This window comes from Myotis davidii, unplaced genomic scaffold (genome assembly GCF_000327345.1).
Source record: "Myotis davidii unplaced genomic scaffold, ASM32734v1 scaffold428, whole genome shotgun sequence".
In the NCBI taxonomy this organism is placed as follows: domain Eukaryota; kingdom Metazoa; phylum Chordata; class Mammalia; order Chiroptera; family Vespertilionidae; genus Myotis; species Myotis davidii.
The window spans coordinates 3,135,324-3,150,905 of NW_006299834.1; the positions used below are offsets into that span (position 1 = coordinate 3,135,324).

Genomic DNA, 15,582 nt, shown 5'->3' on the forward strand with positions numbered 1-15,582 from the left:
AACAATGATAAATTTCAATTAAATGAATAGACACAGTGTGCTTAGAGCAGTGCCCAGCTGATTGTAGGCAATCAACCAATGCTACCTAGGATCAGCTAATTAAATTATTCTGAGCCACAGTTTCCTCATGAAATGTGGTTTGCTGTCCATTCACACAGCATTCTGAGAATTAAGTCAAACACAGTACCCGGGAGTTAGTATTAGCTTCCCTACCTTCCTCCCCTTGGCCATTCTAGAGGTGTTTCATAATCCCATGTCTCAACAAGTCTCTATTTCAGCAGCTAATGGTAAATAAGAAAACCTCGCCTTTATGGGCAGGGAGTAGCGGGATTGTTTCCTGGAAAGCTGGTTGGTTCTCTTCCATGGGAGCAGCAGAGGGGGGATGCAGCCAGCCCCGGGCAGGAGTCTTCTCTCTCCTCTACTCTAGTGCTCTCACTCCAAATGCAAATAAGGATTAAAGGGAACAACAACAAAAGGCAGGACAACATTAATTTCTGTTAGAGAATTTGAAATCTGCACTGCGGCAGGCAGCAAGAGCAAGCAGCAGAAACCCACCACCAACCGGCCAACCCCAACAACAAAAACATACCAAGGCAAGACAGACAAAGTCGAGGCCCAATTCAGATGCTGAAGTTTGGATAGCTTTCAGGTGTGGAGCGGGGAGAGCGAGGAGTAGCAGAATACAAATATTCGACAAACGAGCAAATTAAATTGGCAGAATAAAACAGGAAACCTCAATAAATGCTTAGCAGCCAAACACATTTATTAGTCTTTTTTCTTTTTTTTCCAGGAACCCAAAAATATTTTGTAGTTATAATGTAAGCAACTGAGTTGCACATAATACAATCATATCTTTCCAAAATAAAATAAAATACTAAACAAAAACAAAAAATAAGCTGTTTAAAAGCCCAAAAAAAAAACCCTTCAGAAAACTCTTATATATGCATTACATCATCTCTCAGCTTTAATGAAATGACGAAGACTTAATTCCTTATTATTCAACCTGTCACAATCCAATAAAACACCACCCTTTAGTTTTTTTGTTTTTGATTTTTTTTTTTTTTTGAAATCCAGCATGAGAAATACAGTACCTGCTATGGCAAAAAATACACATAAAATGCAACTTTTCAGCTTATTTGTACATTAGTAGAGTTTAACATTTTATTGTTTGTTTTTTAAGTGAACCAGTGATTTTAAGTACCACTATACTAAAGAAGTAAAATAAAATGTAGAAAAGGGGGGCCCAGCCTGCCATGCAAGTGCACCTCTAAAGTGCCTAGTTTCTGTGTCCATGTAAAACCAGTAATATGAGGAGCAATTTCAACATATGGGAGTTTGATTAAACCTCTATGTTTAAGGAGAAAAAAAAAAAAGAATGCCATTTCCTTCCTTTTCTCCCCTCAAACTTCCTTAAATCCCATCATCCACTTTCTCCATTGCCCACTGGAAGAGAGGAAAGAAAGCCACCAAAATAATATTGTAAAAGCTATTTCAAGTATAAGAAAAACAAAACACTTCTAGGTAACCTGCAGAGAGAGCATCAATGTTGTGCAGCTATTCAGTCGTGTTACAGGCTGTTTCTGCCGACAGTTTCGGATGAGAGGGTTTTTACTGTACCTTCCTGTTACCTGTTTGTGTGCAAAGTCGGAAAGCTGCCTTTTAAAAGTCTAGCCCCTTTCTGATGCCCTTCTCTGCACCTTCTGTTCAAAGGGGCAAGGAGAGCAGTGAAGGGAGGAGAACGGAGGAAGGGAGCACTATGTCACAAGTCATTGAAATGGGACTTCTCCGTCTGTCCTCCTCTGCACCCCCCAGCCCCTCGATTCTCTTGTTCACCATCAGGGACCTAACTCTCACTGCAGAGGTTCCATTATTCAGTTTCCTGATTTGGTAGGATGTATTTTACTCTGTAAACATAGCCCCCTAAGATTATGGAACCCAAAGCAGCATTTGTATCTCCATCTACATGGAGAAAGACAAAACAGTCCAGAAATCTCTCCTCGGGTTGCTTTTGTCTGGTTTTGGTTCTCAGAACAAGCATGGGAGTAGGGTGGGCACAGAATTGGAAGTCGTAAGCAAATAGTGAGAGTCAGGAGTAGGCACAGCTGAGCTCGTGTGCCTGCCTCCCCCACCTCCCCCCGCCTCCCCGATGGGTGTTTTATTTTAAAACCTGTTAAAAACGTTCCTGCACCGTAAGTCATACTGAGGTTAAGGCCAAGGGTGCAGGATCCTTGTGCACGTGTCTCTGTGAGCACATTCGTGGTGCAGGCACCATGTTTGATGTCTTCTGTGAGATCACTGGACACACTTTGGTCACGGGTGTGTGTGCAAAGGTGGTGGTGGGGGAGTGAGTGCCCCAGGGAAGAAGTGCAGAGATCAGCAAAGCCCTTTGGGAGGACTGTAGAGGGATAAGGGCAGGAAGAACTCTTGAGGGGTCAGAGGAAGGAGACTGATGGAAAAGAGGTCTCCAAACAAACAGAAATCAAATCCCAAGGTCAACATAGCCAAAATCAGAAGGCGAGTGGTGAACATACATGCATCTATAATCAAGCTTCTTCCTCTCAAAGGAAGTCGTCACTATACAAGTTAAAACTAAAAAGGGTTTCTTGACAGATGCAGGGTTTGTCTCTAAGATGGAGGTAAGGGGGTGTTTGTGAAGAAGCGGTTCCAACCTTGCCTTGGAAGTGGCCAAATCTAAGAACACAGTAGCTGACGGACCCCTACAAGCAGCATTTGTTAAACTTACGTCCCTCTACCTAATGCCAGCCAAGCCTCATGGAGGGGGCAGTGTCTGAGGGTGCACAAGCCTTTCAGGGCAGGGTGGCTGTCTACACATCTCAGATAAGCTTCTGTGTAAGTAACAAATCAAAACATGTCCAGCGTATCCCAAGATGACAAGGCTATAAATTCTACAGCGCCAAACCGAAATGCCAGGGACTAATTCCCTTCCTGAACTACAGAACGCTACTCAGTTACTGTGTGTGTATGTGTGTGTGTGTGTGTGTGTGTAAATCAAAAAAGATCGAGAGCTCAAGGTCTCCCACAGAACACATTCTGCTTCCAGAAGAGAGAAGTTCAGACTCTCCGCACCTGGAGAGAGAAGGCTGGAATAGATGGCAACTATTCAGAACAGGCTTCAGACACTGGCCTGCTGTCACTGAATGGGGGGCGATGGAGGGAACACCAGCCCACAAATGCAAGTCCACACCCTGACCGGTTCTGCTTCCTCTTCTTAAATATGAAGAATAAGATCCAAAACTTCTGATGACTTAAAAAAGAAAAGTATCATATTTTAGGGGTACTTTCACAGCAAAAAAATTATAAAAGTTATCCTGCTATTTACATGTTCATATTTTCAAAAGGATGACCCACTGCTGTCAGAAAAGGAGGGGAGTCGGGCCTATACTGCAGGGGAAAGGTACCTCGAGGTATTATTTTGTGTTAGACAGTTGAAACGTCAGGATTTTAATTTTTTTGTTGGTTTTGTTTTTGTGTGTTTGTCTGAAGGCAATCTTAACAGATTGGAACCCTGATAAGATTGTGCCCGTGCAGCCTCGCCTGGGCACCAGGAGACCGTGGTCAAGTCTGGGACTCGTTACAGTACTGTGGACAAGAGCTGCTGCGTGGAACACTGAACACGGGCGAAACAATCTCCTGTGTACGACACTGTGTGTTGCAAATAATGCCTAGACCAGAGCAATGCAGGTGCCACGATTCACCACAGGCAAGATCCACAAAGAATTCTGTTAGGACAGAGAAGGCTTCTGGCTTTCCCGTGGCAAACACCTCGCTGCTCGCTAGCTATGCGCAGCTTACTGCATGCCAGGGAAGCAGAGAGATCCCGTTTGGCTGAGGGGTAGTGGATGGGGCAGAGAATCCTGTTTGCCTGCCAAGCAACAATCCTCGATCCCTTAGAGCAAGACAGTTTTCTTATAATTAAGTTCACTTAAACATGATTAAGAAGAAGAAAAAATTAAAAAGGAGGAGGAGGAAGAGGAGGAGGAGGTTTTTGAAGTTGACATAAGATGAACTTTAAAGTCAGCACGAGTGAGACGTGGTTTCCTGAGCTTGAAAGGGTTCTGAATTTGGAGAAGGATGAGTACTTTTTTCCAGAGAACACCGGAGCCTCCGGGACCCCACGGTGGCCTGGGTTAACACTGCACGGCTAGGACGGAGAATCTGGTACCATACTGGTTTTGCTGGCCTCCAGGCCTGCCAGCGCCCACAGGACCCAGAGGTTCCTGCACTTCGCTGTGCAGGCCTTTACTGCTTCTTGCTCTCACTCCCCTTCCCTGCCAGGATGTGGGATACCATGGACACAGAAACCATAGAATAAGATGCAAAGCTACTTCCTTCCCCTTCCTGCCCCCTCCTCCCCCCTTTTGCAGAATGCATAGTTACAATTCACGTTACAAAATAAAGAAGCAATGATGACCACGTACGGGACCTTTTTTTTTTGAAAAAAGAAAAAAACCCAACAACCTCTTCTTAAATTCAGTATCAAAATTCACATTTGCATAATAATACATTTCAAGGCCATTAGAGAGGAATGAGAGTGAAGCACAGAGAGCGGCAGCATCCCTCCTCCCTTTGTCTTCCTGAAGGAAGCGGAAGGAATCTTGCGGGAGGGACTGGTTTCCTCTTTGGGGAGTTCTGAGGAATTATGGAAATGGCCCTTAGTTTTCACTTGATATTTCTTTAGAAGATCGGGAGTAGGGAGAAGAGGTGGAATCGTTTAAAACAAAAACAAATGAAGACACGCTGCAGGTTTCTATGTTTTAGCTATCATAGTTCTGAAGAAATAAAATATGATTTCAGATTTTTCTCTTTTCTTTCTCAAACACTTCAACCTTACTCTTTCCAAAGCCTTTTCCTTGTGTGTAATACCCTGTTCGCAGAAACAGCAACATGAAGTGACTTCCATTTGGGAAAAGAATCACCTTCTCAGGACAGACTCATAGGATGGGACTGCGCCGCCTGCTCTGCATGCAGACGCTGGGAAAACGCTGTCTTGACATGCATGAATGTGCCACAAACATCACCATATTTCAGCTCTCCAGTGCTTACAGAAAAACAAAAAGTAAAACAACCAGACGTGCACACACACACACACACACATACACGAAGAAAACTAGGTAATGCAGATAATAAGTTCAACCTGCACTCCTGGACTAACCGGGGTCTCTGTCACCTGTGCACCATCACCTCACTGCCCCTCTCCCAGTCCCAGAGCCTCTCCTACACCCTACACTGTGCAACACGGATGCTAATGAACACTCAAACAGCTGCCCCGGAGACTGCCAGGAGAAATGCTGACTTCCCTACAGACTAGGCTGACCATGTTTCTGTTTTATCCTAATGGTCGCTGGACTCACAAAGGCACATTCAGAAATACTACACATAAGTAATTAATTCCTTGGACAAAATTTAAAAAAAAGGGGGGGTAGAGGTGGTGTTTTAAACACATTTATTCTAACTTACCCCGAAATTAAGTGTATGCTGAAGGCATCACTTAGTGAGAAACTATACTACCTTTAAAAGGTATGTAACTTAATGGTTCCAAAGGTTTTTTTTCCTTGGTCTCGTATAAATACCTCCCCTTTTCATTTTTGGCGAACACATGTAGGACACCCATCTTGCTCTCTGTACAGTTCTGCCGTCAGGCTGGTCCTGCAGGAAGGCTGCTCTACCTCACTCTGGCTGCCTCTTCCAACCCCACCCTCTGAGGAGTGTGCACGCCTTTCAGCAGCCCAAGGAGGACTGCCACCTCCGGATGCAGTCCGAGAGAACAGGAGAGGAGGAGGGAAAGGAGCGCCCTTCACAACGCCGCCACAATATTGCTAGCTATCTCGCGGATCGTCTTTTGCTGCTCACTATTAGTTGTAAAAAGGAATTTTACTTTTTTAAAACACAGTCCCAACTTCTTAATATTGCCTCAAAATGGGTCAATTGGGATTTTATTTCCAAAGCAATGATTTACTAGGGAAACACTTTCTTTTTAAAATTTAAAACAGAACATTTCTTGCTTTTATCTGACCTTTCCCTTCCCATGATCAAAACAAGTGTTGGCAGAATGAAGACCCAGCCGATTGAGTCTTGCAGAGGCCCCTTGACCAGGGTAGTACCATTTTTTCTGGTGTGCAATTTCTTGTTAAAAACAAATTCAGGTGTATAGCTAACTGAAAAGGGAACGATTGAAATTCTGTGAGGCAAACACTGGCAGTTCGGTCACTTTTGCTATTTTTGGTGGTGGTAGCAGGTTACTACAAGAGATTGACAGTTTAAAAATCACTCAAATGTTAGAACACTGGATAATTACTCCAGATCTAATCAGAGTGACCACCCGCAGGACAGCATGGATGCCGGTGGGGAGTAGCTCTTTCCTGATCAGTGTTCCCTTCACCATCTTATAGGTGCTCATGGCCTCTTTGCTTTGGCAGTGTGGGTAGGAGGAGGCGTTGTGGGTGGGGTAGGGAGGGCCAACGTTCAATTTTTAAGTTATTACAATGTTCACAGATTTGGAAGTTGATAATTATTTCAGATCTAAAGAATGTGATGCCAGCACCTCCTTTGCCAAATTTAAGGTCAAGAAAACAACACTACTGTTGACAAGTGGGAACCACCTCTGAAAATACACACACCTTTGGCACTGGCCATGAACCTACCGACCATACTACAGGGTATGGTCTAACTGTGAAACTATATGTATTTTGTTTTTAACAGGTTGAGAATATCCTTGACAACATTAGGTATATTTGTCTGTTTCTAGACTGTGTGGACACCCTGTACTTGCAGATAAGAAAGCAGAGGGGGTGGAACATGGGATACAGCAGAGGGTTAAGGGCAAGGGCACCCTATTTTTTGAATGATGCCGAGGTCAAAGATTGACAATTCTCTGTATACACACAGGTTAGACTATGTTCATTTGCACTATCGCATGCGGCCTGGTTGTTGTACACTCATAGAAGGGAAAACAATAAGATTCCTTTTTGCAATAACACTAAGAAGTGTAGTTACTGCATAGACAGGAAGTGTTGACAAAAACTTGGCAAAAATACTGGAGAAGGAAAAGTTTGATAATTTTTTAACAGTTAAAAATATATCTCTACTCCTAGCTAAAGATCTTATAGATAATTAAAACAAAAGAAAAAACCCTCCAAAACAACAACCTACAAAGTGTCATATGTTGAATCTGAATGCTGAGGACGGGGGAGAAGGGGACCTTTTTTACATAAAGACTCAATTGTTCCCTAATCTTAGAGATGGCTGTTACGGCCAAGTCTGCTGAAAACATCCTGTTTGCACTGCAAAGAAAACAGGCTTGGCTGAAACATTTTGCTCAGCACACAGACATATTCATTCTGTTTAAAGAGTCAAGATGCCAGAATATAAAAAAATAAAATTAAAAAGCACACAGCATCTGAGGTCGATATGGAATCTGGCTGTTAACTCTACACAAACTGTCCCCTCTCTCTCCCAAAAGTGGTGAAAGTGAGAGTGAATATTTGCAACAAGTTAATAGCCTGTGAAATTTTAGTTTCTGCTAGATGTATTAGTAAAAGCTCTTCCAAATTCTTAGGCAGGAATTTATTTTCCGTTCTTTTTTGTTGCATATCTTATACACCACAGTCAACCCACAGGAACTTGGAAGAATCAACTGCTAATTTGTGCTACATTCATGTCAGAAGAGGTGGGAGAGTTCTTAGAACAGGAGCCATAGTAATAGAAAATCAAATTGCTATAAATAAAACAAACTGAATGGCTACGGGTAATGCTGATTTACTGGAGGGCACTGATGAGAGAATTCTGTTTGGGGCTTTAACTGTGGCATTGCTGGTTAACTCCTGTGACTGTTGTAATTGAAAAATGCCAAGGGCTAGGGCCTGAGGGGTCAGAGATGCCACATCCACTTTCTCACAGTGTCTTGGAGATAAGAACTTTGCTATTTTTTTAAAAAAACAACACCACCTAAAATTAGGTAATGGCACTGGATCTCAATTGCCAGCAGAGGTCCCCAGTCGGATGAAGACATCCGTTTCCCTACTAGTGCTTCTTTCGTTTTGGCTACTCATGTGGTAGACAGAAACCAAGTTTGTGATGTTTGAGAGATGGACACCTCTAGCCACTAGTAATAAGTGTTTAAAGAAATAAAGGGGAACTAGTAAAAAATTGGAAAGCTCAAATTTACATGATCAGAATGTTTATAAAGCAAATCGATGTGATGAGAGGTGACTAGCGAGCCTCTGCACACATGCCAGAATGTAGTGGAGGAGAAGACACGCCCACTGAATTTTCTAAAGTGTTTTTGAAGCCGCATATCCTCTCAGCAGACATGGCTCTTGCCAAAGAATACCATGGAAAGCAGAGTCTTCCTCTTCCATTACATCTCACCATATCCTGTTCTTAAGACACTGCCAACCAATAAAAAGCAAAGCTTCCAGCAAGTTGATAAAAGGAAAAGAAATAAAAAGGGCAGAGAAAGGGAGGAGAGGAATGACAAGAATAGAACAATACGAACCCCTTTCTACTGGCCTGACGCAGAGACTTCCCAAATCATTCTCGCTGTCACACTGACACACCTGGAGAAGTCAATGCCCAGTAACCGAGGGCATCAACACAAGGAAGGACCTTGGCATTCCACATATTCCAGACATAAAGCATATTTAACTTCCTTGATTTCTGTTTATGTATTTACTTTAAATTTAGCCCATTGCCTTTGGGGCCTGTCCAGAACCACTCCCATGTCCTTATCGGGCAAGCGTCTTAACGTCTGTGGAGTGTCTGGACCACAAGCACATACACACGGGTTCCCCTGCTTAGGATGCCTGGGTGTATGTACGAAGGCACTAACGCGGTTTTAGAGAAATTGCAGGCAGCAACCCCACCCACTCCCTGTACCTGTCGAGTGGGAGTTCCTTTCCCACTGGGAAGCTTAGATGTTTAAAAGAAGCTGTGGTCATGCTTGGGAATTCCGACCCCGGGCCCCAGGAGGGAATACAAAAGGAGAATTCAACTTCACCCAAAACTGAAAGGAAACACTCCACATCGCAGGCTGAGGGACGGGGATAGTTAAGCAGCAGATCTTTAAAACAGCATTTAAAATGAGCACAACAGTGGCTGGGAGCAAAAAAATGTAAAATCACTTGTTCCTTATTAGATTCTATTATTTTCTCCTCCTGCCATAACAAATGGAGGTAAGACAGACATTCTTCATTAATAGAACAGTCCATAGATATTTTTCCTCTAGTAATGCCTATATTTAAAATTTGTTCCAAAAGTTATTAACCTATATTTCCTAACTCTTTACATAGATTCTCAGCAATCCAACGGTACTATTTTACAGATTAGAGATACTTGTGTTTAAGCTGTTGTTTTTTTTCTTTCTTCCTTTCTTTTGTTGGTAGGGCTGGGGGAAGGGAGAAGGGTTCCTTTAACAAAAATAAAAATTAGTAGGGGAGATTCCAGTTCAGTCTTAAATGGAAAGGAACAAAGTGATGGAATTTCCATTTATATATACCAAACACTCTCCCATTAAATTACACACAATATCAAATAAGTCCGTGATAGAGCCCTTATAAAGCTCAATCCTTCTCCCATATTTTTAAAGATAATGAATTTACCTGTTGCTGCTAAATTGATCATTTTAAAAAATATTTATTTCTACATGTTTTAAAAGGTATGATTCCCCAGTATGACAATAACGTTTGGAGACTTTTCTTTTTACATTTTTTTACGTAAAAATTTTTTAAACTTTTTGAAGTTTCAGGAACTTGTAAAAGTTTATTAACAGGAAAGAAACAGCTGTCTATCTAGGATAAGATACGGTTAAATAAACCCATCTTCAAAAAACTGGCTTCCTACCCTAGAATTCCTGAGAATGCTTGCAAATTTTAAAGCAGGAAAATAAATGTTAAAAACGAAAACAAAAAACACTGTTAAATGCTCCCAGAGTTAGTCTTCATCTAAAATATATATTTATATGTATATATATATGTATATATATATACGCACTTTTTGGTCTTTTTTAAAAGTTTTAAATTTTTTCCCTTTAAGCTTATGATGGAAGAACATTTTAGCTTCTCATGCTAATTTTACATATTTCAAATCCCTCAGTATGTCTTGTAAACAAGAGGGGCTCTAGCACCCGGCTTTCACCGTAGTATCGTAAGGAACTCAACTAACCCATAGTGCAGGTCAAGGAACCAACAGGCTGGAAGGGTGGAGGGTGGGGCAGGACACGGCAGGAAACCAGAACGGCAGGGTCACCACTGGCTCTCCGGAGCCTCTGGATGCGCTCCTCGCCTAGGGGGCCTAGGGCCGCTAAGAGTTAGCCTTCTGGAGGTGTCTGAGCACAGCTGCTCTTCACCGGGAGCTCGCCACCTGGCAGGGTTTTGCTCCTCGCATAGAGCAGTCAGTGGGGCTGGGAGGAGACACTGTGTACGTGGGCAGAGGTGGAAGGGGCATGGTGGTGATGAAAACCGAGAGCAGGAGGAGGGCACGGTTAGTTTCTACAAGGCATCCGATGGGACCAAACCAACGCTGGCAACTCAAGTTTGACCACCTACCCACGAAGGGTGCATAAAGACTTGTATGAGCAAATGCTCACTTGAATTATGCATGTCAATCTCTTTAGAGGCTAGGTTTATAATCAACAGGGTAAGCCGAGAGGACTACAGAATTCCCACTGTCTCACAAAACCACTTGAATGAGTTTTGCCTTTTCCTATACATACCCACCCACCCACCTACACAAATACACAAGCTAGAAGTCAAATACATTAGGCATTGTTATATCCTTCACTGAAGATGCTAAAGAAAGAAAAACTCCTTTGTCCTCACTAGCAGCAAGTTATGGAGGACAGTAGAGGTCTGCTCCCACCAAGGGTTGGAATGGGCAGGTATTTGCTGGTACAGAATGTCGGCACTTTATGTTAAACAGTATAATGCAGATTGGGATGTCCACACAAGTGCTAGCACATTACCGGCATACGACTCCCCTCCCCCCACCCCACCCGCCATCTGCTTTGTATAAAGGGGTACCCCCTCAGGGCTGCTATAACTTCACAAAAAGCAGTTTGATACATTTTGATTCCAACATAAGTACATACATGTTGGTGATAACTGTGGATTAAAAGATGCCTCCTATTCGGCCCAGAGTACTACTACATTGATGCTTAAAAAAAAAAAAAAAAGTCTTTAAATACCAAAATAAAAAAGCAACATTATAAGGAAAAAAAAAAGAGGTCAAAACCAAAAAAAGGTGCAATACTTAAAAGTCTTTGCTAAGTTATACCTGCCTAAGCAAAACCACATACACAGGAAATACACAACACAGAGAAACAAAAGGAAACGCTTGAAGTACACACTGGTTTAAGAACATTCGTTAAGTAAACGTTTCTGTCAGTGATGGCCTGGTGCTGTAACACGCCACGGCCTGGCACAGGTAACGCTCAGCAAGAAAGGAGCAGAGAGGGAGGAGCTGCGGATGCTTTCAGGAGGCTGCTCACAACTTACTTTTTTCTGTTTCCATAAAATGAAAAAGAGAATAGAAATGTTGAATTCAGAATTACCTTTCTGATGAAATTCTCATACCTGATTACACAAGAAAGGAGGAGAACACAGTTTTTCTGCTTTCCAGACATCACATAATTAAAAACTAACTTATCATCTGTTCCCATTCAAAGTCACGAAAAGGCCAGCGTAAAACTTAACAGAGATTCAGATGTGCCCAGTGGCCACTTGTTTTATAAAACAGAAATAAATAAACACACAGCTGCTCCCAGAGGTACCTCCTGCTCTCCTAATTTTTTGGACTTGGCAGTGCTCCGCTCTACTGCTAGGTCAAAAGAAAAGCGAGAGAAAACTCACACTCAGGCTAATTTGCAGATGTAAAGGAGCTCTCTGCTCTCATCATTAAAAAGCACTCTGCTCATTTTAATGCAGCCCAAAGGAGTTGCTTTAGTAGCAGTGGCTCTCCGTGCTTGTGTGTTCTCATAGTTAAAAAATAATAATAATAAAAGTAAAAAGCAGATGGCCGGCCAGCCAGCCTACGGACTGTCAGCAACGCAGCTTTCTGAGAAATCAGGGTCAGGAAGGAGGAGGCAGAAGAGGACACAGGCACACACACGCACACACAGAGACAGAGAGAGAAGGATGCACGCGAATGTACATGAACACACGTGCACACACATACCAGAACGAGCATGCCTGGGCAGTTACATGTGCCAGAACACACTGGTATTTATCAACCAGCCAATCACAAATTTTTCCTTTTTTTTTTTTTAGGTTTTTTGTTTTTGTTTTTAAAGTGAGGCTCCGTCAAGTCTTCCCTCCCCCCACCCCAACAATTCTTTTGAATTCCCCTCCCTCCCAAACATGGTAGACCTAAGGACGGAAACACACCCAGTGCAAACAAAGTTAAAAAGCTATTTTTCAGTATATATGTTTCTTAGCAACAACTTCCATATAACATGAAAAAAGTGAAAAACTAGAAACTAATTTTTTTAATTTTTTTGTGTTTAAATTTAAATGGTATGTGTACTTGCTTCACATTGTCTTTCTAGGTTGGCGTTCATGATTCAAGTATTTCAAGAGTGATATGTTCTCTTTTTGGATTCATATTCCAAACGAAAAAACTGAAGTTATAAGGGAGGCAACTATGTGCTCAGACAGTCTGTCAATGACCCACCTTTTTTTCTCTCTCCGTTTTCTTTTTTCCTTTTAAAAATGTATTTATTGCAAGTTGAAAAAAAAAACGAAAAGGTCAAGTTAGTGCTGCTGCTGTTCCAAAAAAGGTCACGAGGTCAGAGTTGAAAGTTCAAAGTTCAGATTGAATCCGACCCTCCTCCCAGAAGGTCACCAGGTAGTAAAGGAGCAGGGCTGCCCATCCTATGGGGATCTTCCACAGTTGGGACTCCCCACAAGCTAGAAGAATAGTTTGGGGGCCCCCACAACGAAGCGCCAGCAAGATCGGCCCCACTGCTGCCGCCGGCACTGCTGCTCCATTGCCCGAGCCCTGTGGACCCACCGAAAAGATTCAGAGCAGGTCCGACGGGATCTGACTGGGTCTGGCTGGTCTCCAGCGACTGCCAACCTGCTGCGGGTGCGCTTGGGGTTGCTGCAGGTGTAGGGGGCTGAGCTTGTGCCAGAAAGCGGCTAACTTCATCATCGGTGGCAAACTCAGCCAGGATGGTAGTGTTTCCCAACACACACCTGCAAAAAGAAGGAAGAGAAGAACTATGGGGTTGAGGAAAATCCTAAAGCACAGGGACCGAGCACTTTGAGTCCTTGTTATTCAAAGTGCAGTCCTTTGACTAGAAGCGTCCACATCTCCTGGGTGCTTTTTAAAATGCAGAATCAGTGTCAGAAACTGCATTTTTACCAGGCCACCAGGTACTGATTTAAAGCAGTAAAATATCACAAAGTCTCAAGATATCCAAAGACTATTGGAAGATACTATATATCGATATCCTTTGATGTGTGAAATTTATATGTCAAGAATGATGTCACCTCTCCCCCACCCCCATGGGAGGTAAAAGGTCACACACCAAGCAAGCATCAGGGTGACCCAGCTTCAGACACTTGGAAATGCTGCTCCACCTCAGCGCAGGCTCACTGCGGGAGCCTCACTGTGACTTGCCTGTTCAGTGTGTAGCTGCTGGTTGTAGCAGATGCAGCCACGGGGAGTCAGCTCTTTCTTGTCTACCAGTTTGAGAGTGGCAGGGAGGGGGATGCTCAAAGTCTGATCCAGTCCCGCCTACTTGATGCAAAACCCCTGCTATTCACCAAGACCACAATATCCCATCACCCACAAAGAAGCCAAAGTAAGCAGTTAGATAGGATTTTAAAAAGAAACAGTAATTATGGTTCATATTTTCAAAGATATTGATCTTTGTTTTACGGTACTTAAAATTTACTTACTACTTCACTTATTTTTCACTTATGGAATTATCATGATTGTCCTATGATGTACACAGGACAATCCACACTTAGGCAGGTAAAGAACAGCCACCTCGGTACGAAACAATTGCTAGGCAATGGTGTCGTTTTGAGTGTGTTCTCGTGCATCTTTGTTTAATTAAGCAGGTGCCAGAATATTAATGGGTGCATCTTCCTGCGTGTTGGTCTCAGTGAGCATATAGGATGGGTACTCACATGTGCAGTGCAGTTTGGGCCTTGGCCGCCTCCTGTTTGGTGCTGTATCGGATCAGGGCGGTGCCCTGGGTTAGGTTCAGATGGAATGTCAGCAGTGGGCCATGCTGCATGCAGATGGTTCTCAAGGTTGACCCATCAATCTAAGGAGTAAGACATTCGTGAGATAAAAACCGAAGGTGGGTGTGAAAGGAAGTCAAGTGACCTTTCTTATACATAAGAATGAGAAGGGCTTCTGGCTCATAAAGAGTATTAGTACTAAATAAGTCTCGGCGGGATGAATGAAGAACTCAAAATAAAAGAGTGCATCGAATACAGAGGTCTTAAAGAAACATTTTAAGATACGCAAAGCATTGGGCAGAGATCTAATGTGCCCATTTTGCAAATTAAAAAGTTTGTACAAGTGCAGCTCAAAACAAAAGCATATGATTCAACCTGTGGTGTATATTCTTTAAGATGTGAACATGTGCAAATTTGTAGAGCTTTATTTTTTTTTAAAAAATGTATTTTATTGATTTTTTACAGAGAGGAAGGGAGAGAGATAGAGAGTTAGAAACATCGATGAGAGAGAAACATCAATCAGCTGCCTCCTGCACATCTCCTACTGGGGATGTGCCCGCAACCCAGGTACATGCCCTTGACCGGAATCGAACCTGGGACCTTTCAGTCCGCAAACCGACGCTCTATTCACTGAGCCAAACCGGTTTCGGCTGTAGAGCTTTAAAAAGCATAAATAAGATGCTACCCAAAGAAGAGTTTAGGAAAACACAAAATTCTCAGCATCATTACTAATGTAGATTTCTTCCACCTCCCCAGTTAACAACCTCACAAAGAGCTAGAGATAAAGCCACTAACAAAAAAAGCACTGCGAACCATCTAATGATTTAAAATACTGACAGCTGCTCCAGCTCAGACTATTCTAATGTCCTCTTACCCCTACTTTGGCCATCTCAAGGTGAAACTATTTCTACCTACTGCTCTGTCCACTGCTGCCCACTGCCAATGGGACCAAAGGTTGTAGTCGCTCACCTTAGCCAGGATCTTACCACTAAGATATTCAGTGATTGGAGATAACTGCCCTCACCTATGACTCAAATGAATGATCTATTTATTCACTCTGATTAATTTATTTGTATCGAGATCTCCACTATGTTTATTTAAGCTGCTCAGTCCAACATTTCAGTTCATTTCCTTGGAAGTGAAACAGATTACTATTGGAAAAGCCTTCAAAAGTTGCGCTACTGGCGACAGCAGTGGGAAACATTCTGTGGTTTTACCATGGAAACCCTGTAGGATGAAACTGGCAGTTCTTTATAGAAAACTAGTGGTCCAGTGCACAAATTCATGCACATTGAAAGAAACTGTGGGCCGTGAGGCTGCAGTGGGCACAGGGGCAGGTCTCCATGCTCCCGCCCGGCCCCTCCTGTGGCAGCCC

At 42.9% G+C, this 15,582-nt stretch overlaps 1 protein-coding gene across 4 annotated transcripts in view; it reads right to left on the minus strand.

The window, feature by feature from the left end:
• Positions 1-738: 738 nt before the first annotated feature.
• Positions 739-15,582, minus strand: part of TNRC6B (trinucleotide repeat containing 6B) — a 177,582-nt gene continuing 162,738 nt past the window's right edge. For all 4 annotated transcript variants that reach the window (XM_015571923.1, XM_015571922.1, XM_015571924.1 and 1 more), the window contains 2 exons: positions 14,151-14,290; positions 739-13,208 (listed from right to left, as the gene is read on the minus strand). In XM_015571923.1, the coding sequence (XP_015427409.1) occupies positions 12,821-13,208; positions 14,151-14,290 (528 nt within the window). In that variant the 3' untranslated portion in view covers positions 739-12,820. The remainder of the gene's footprint in view (positions 13,209-14,150; positions 14,291-15,582) is intronic.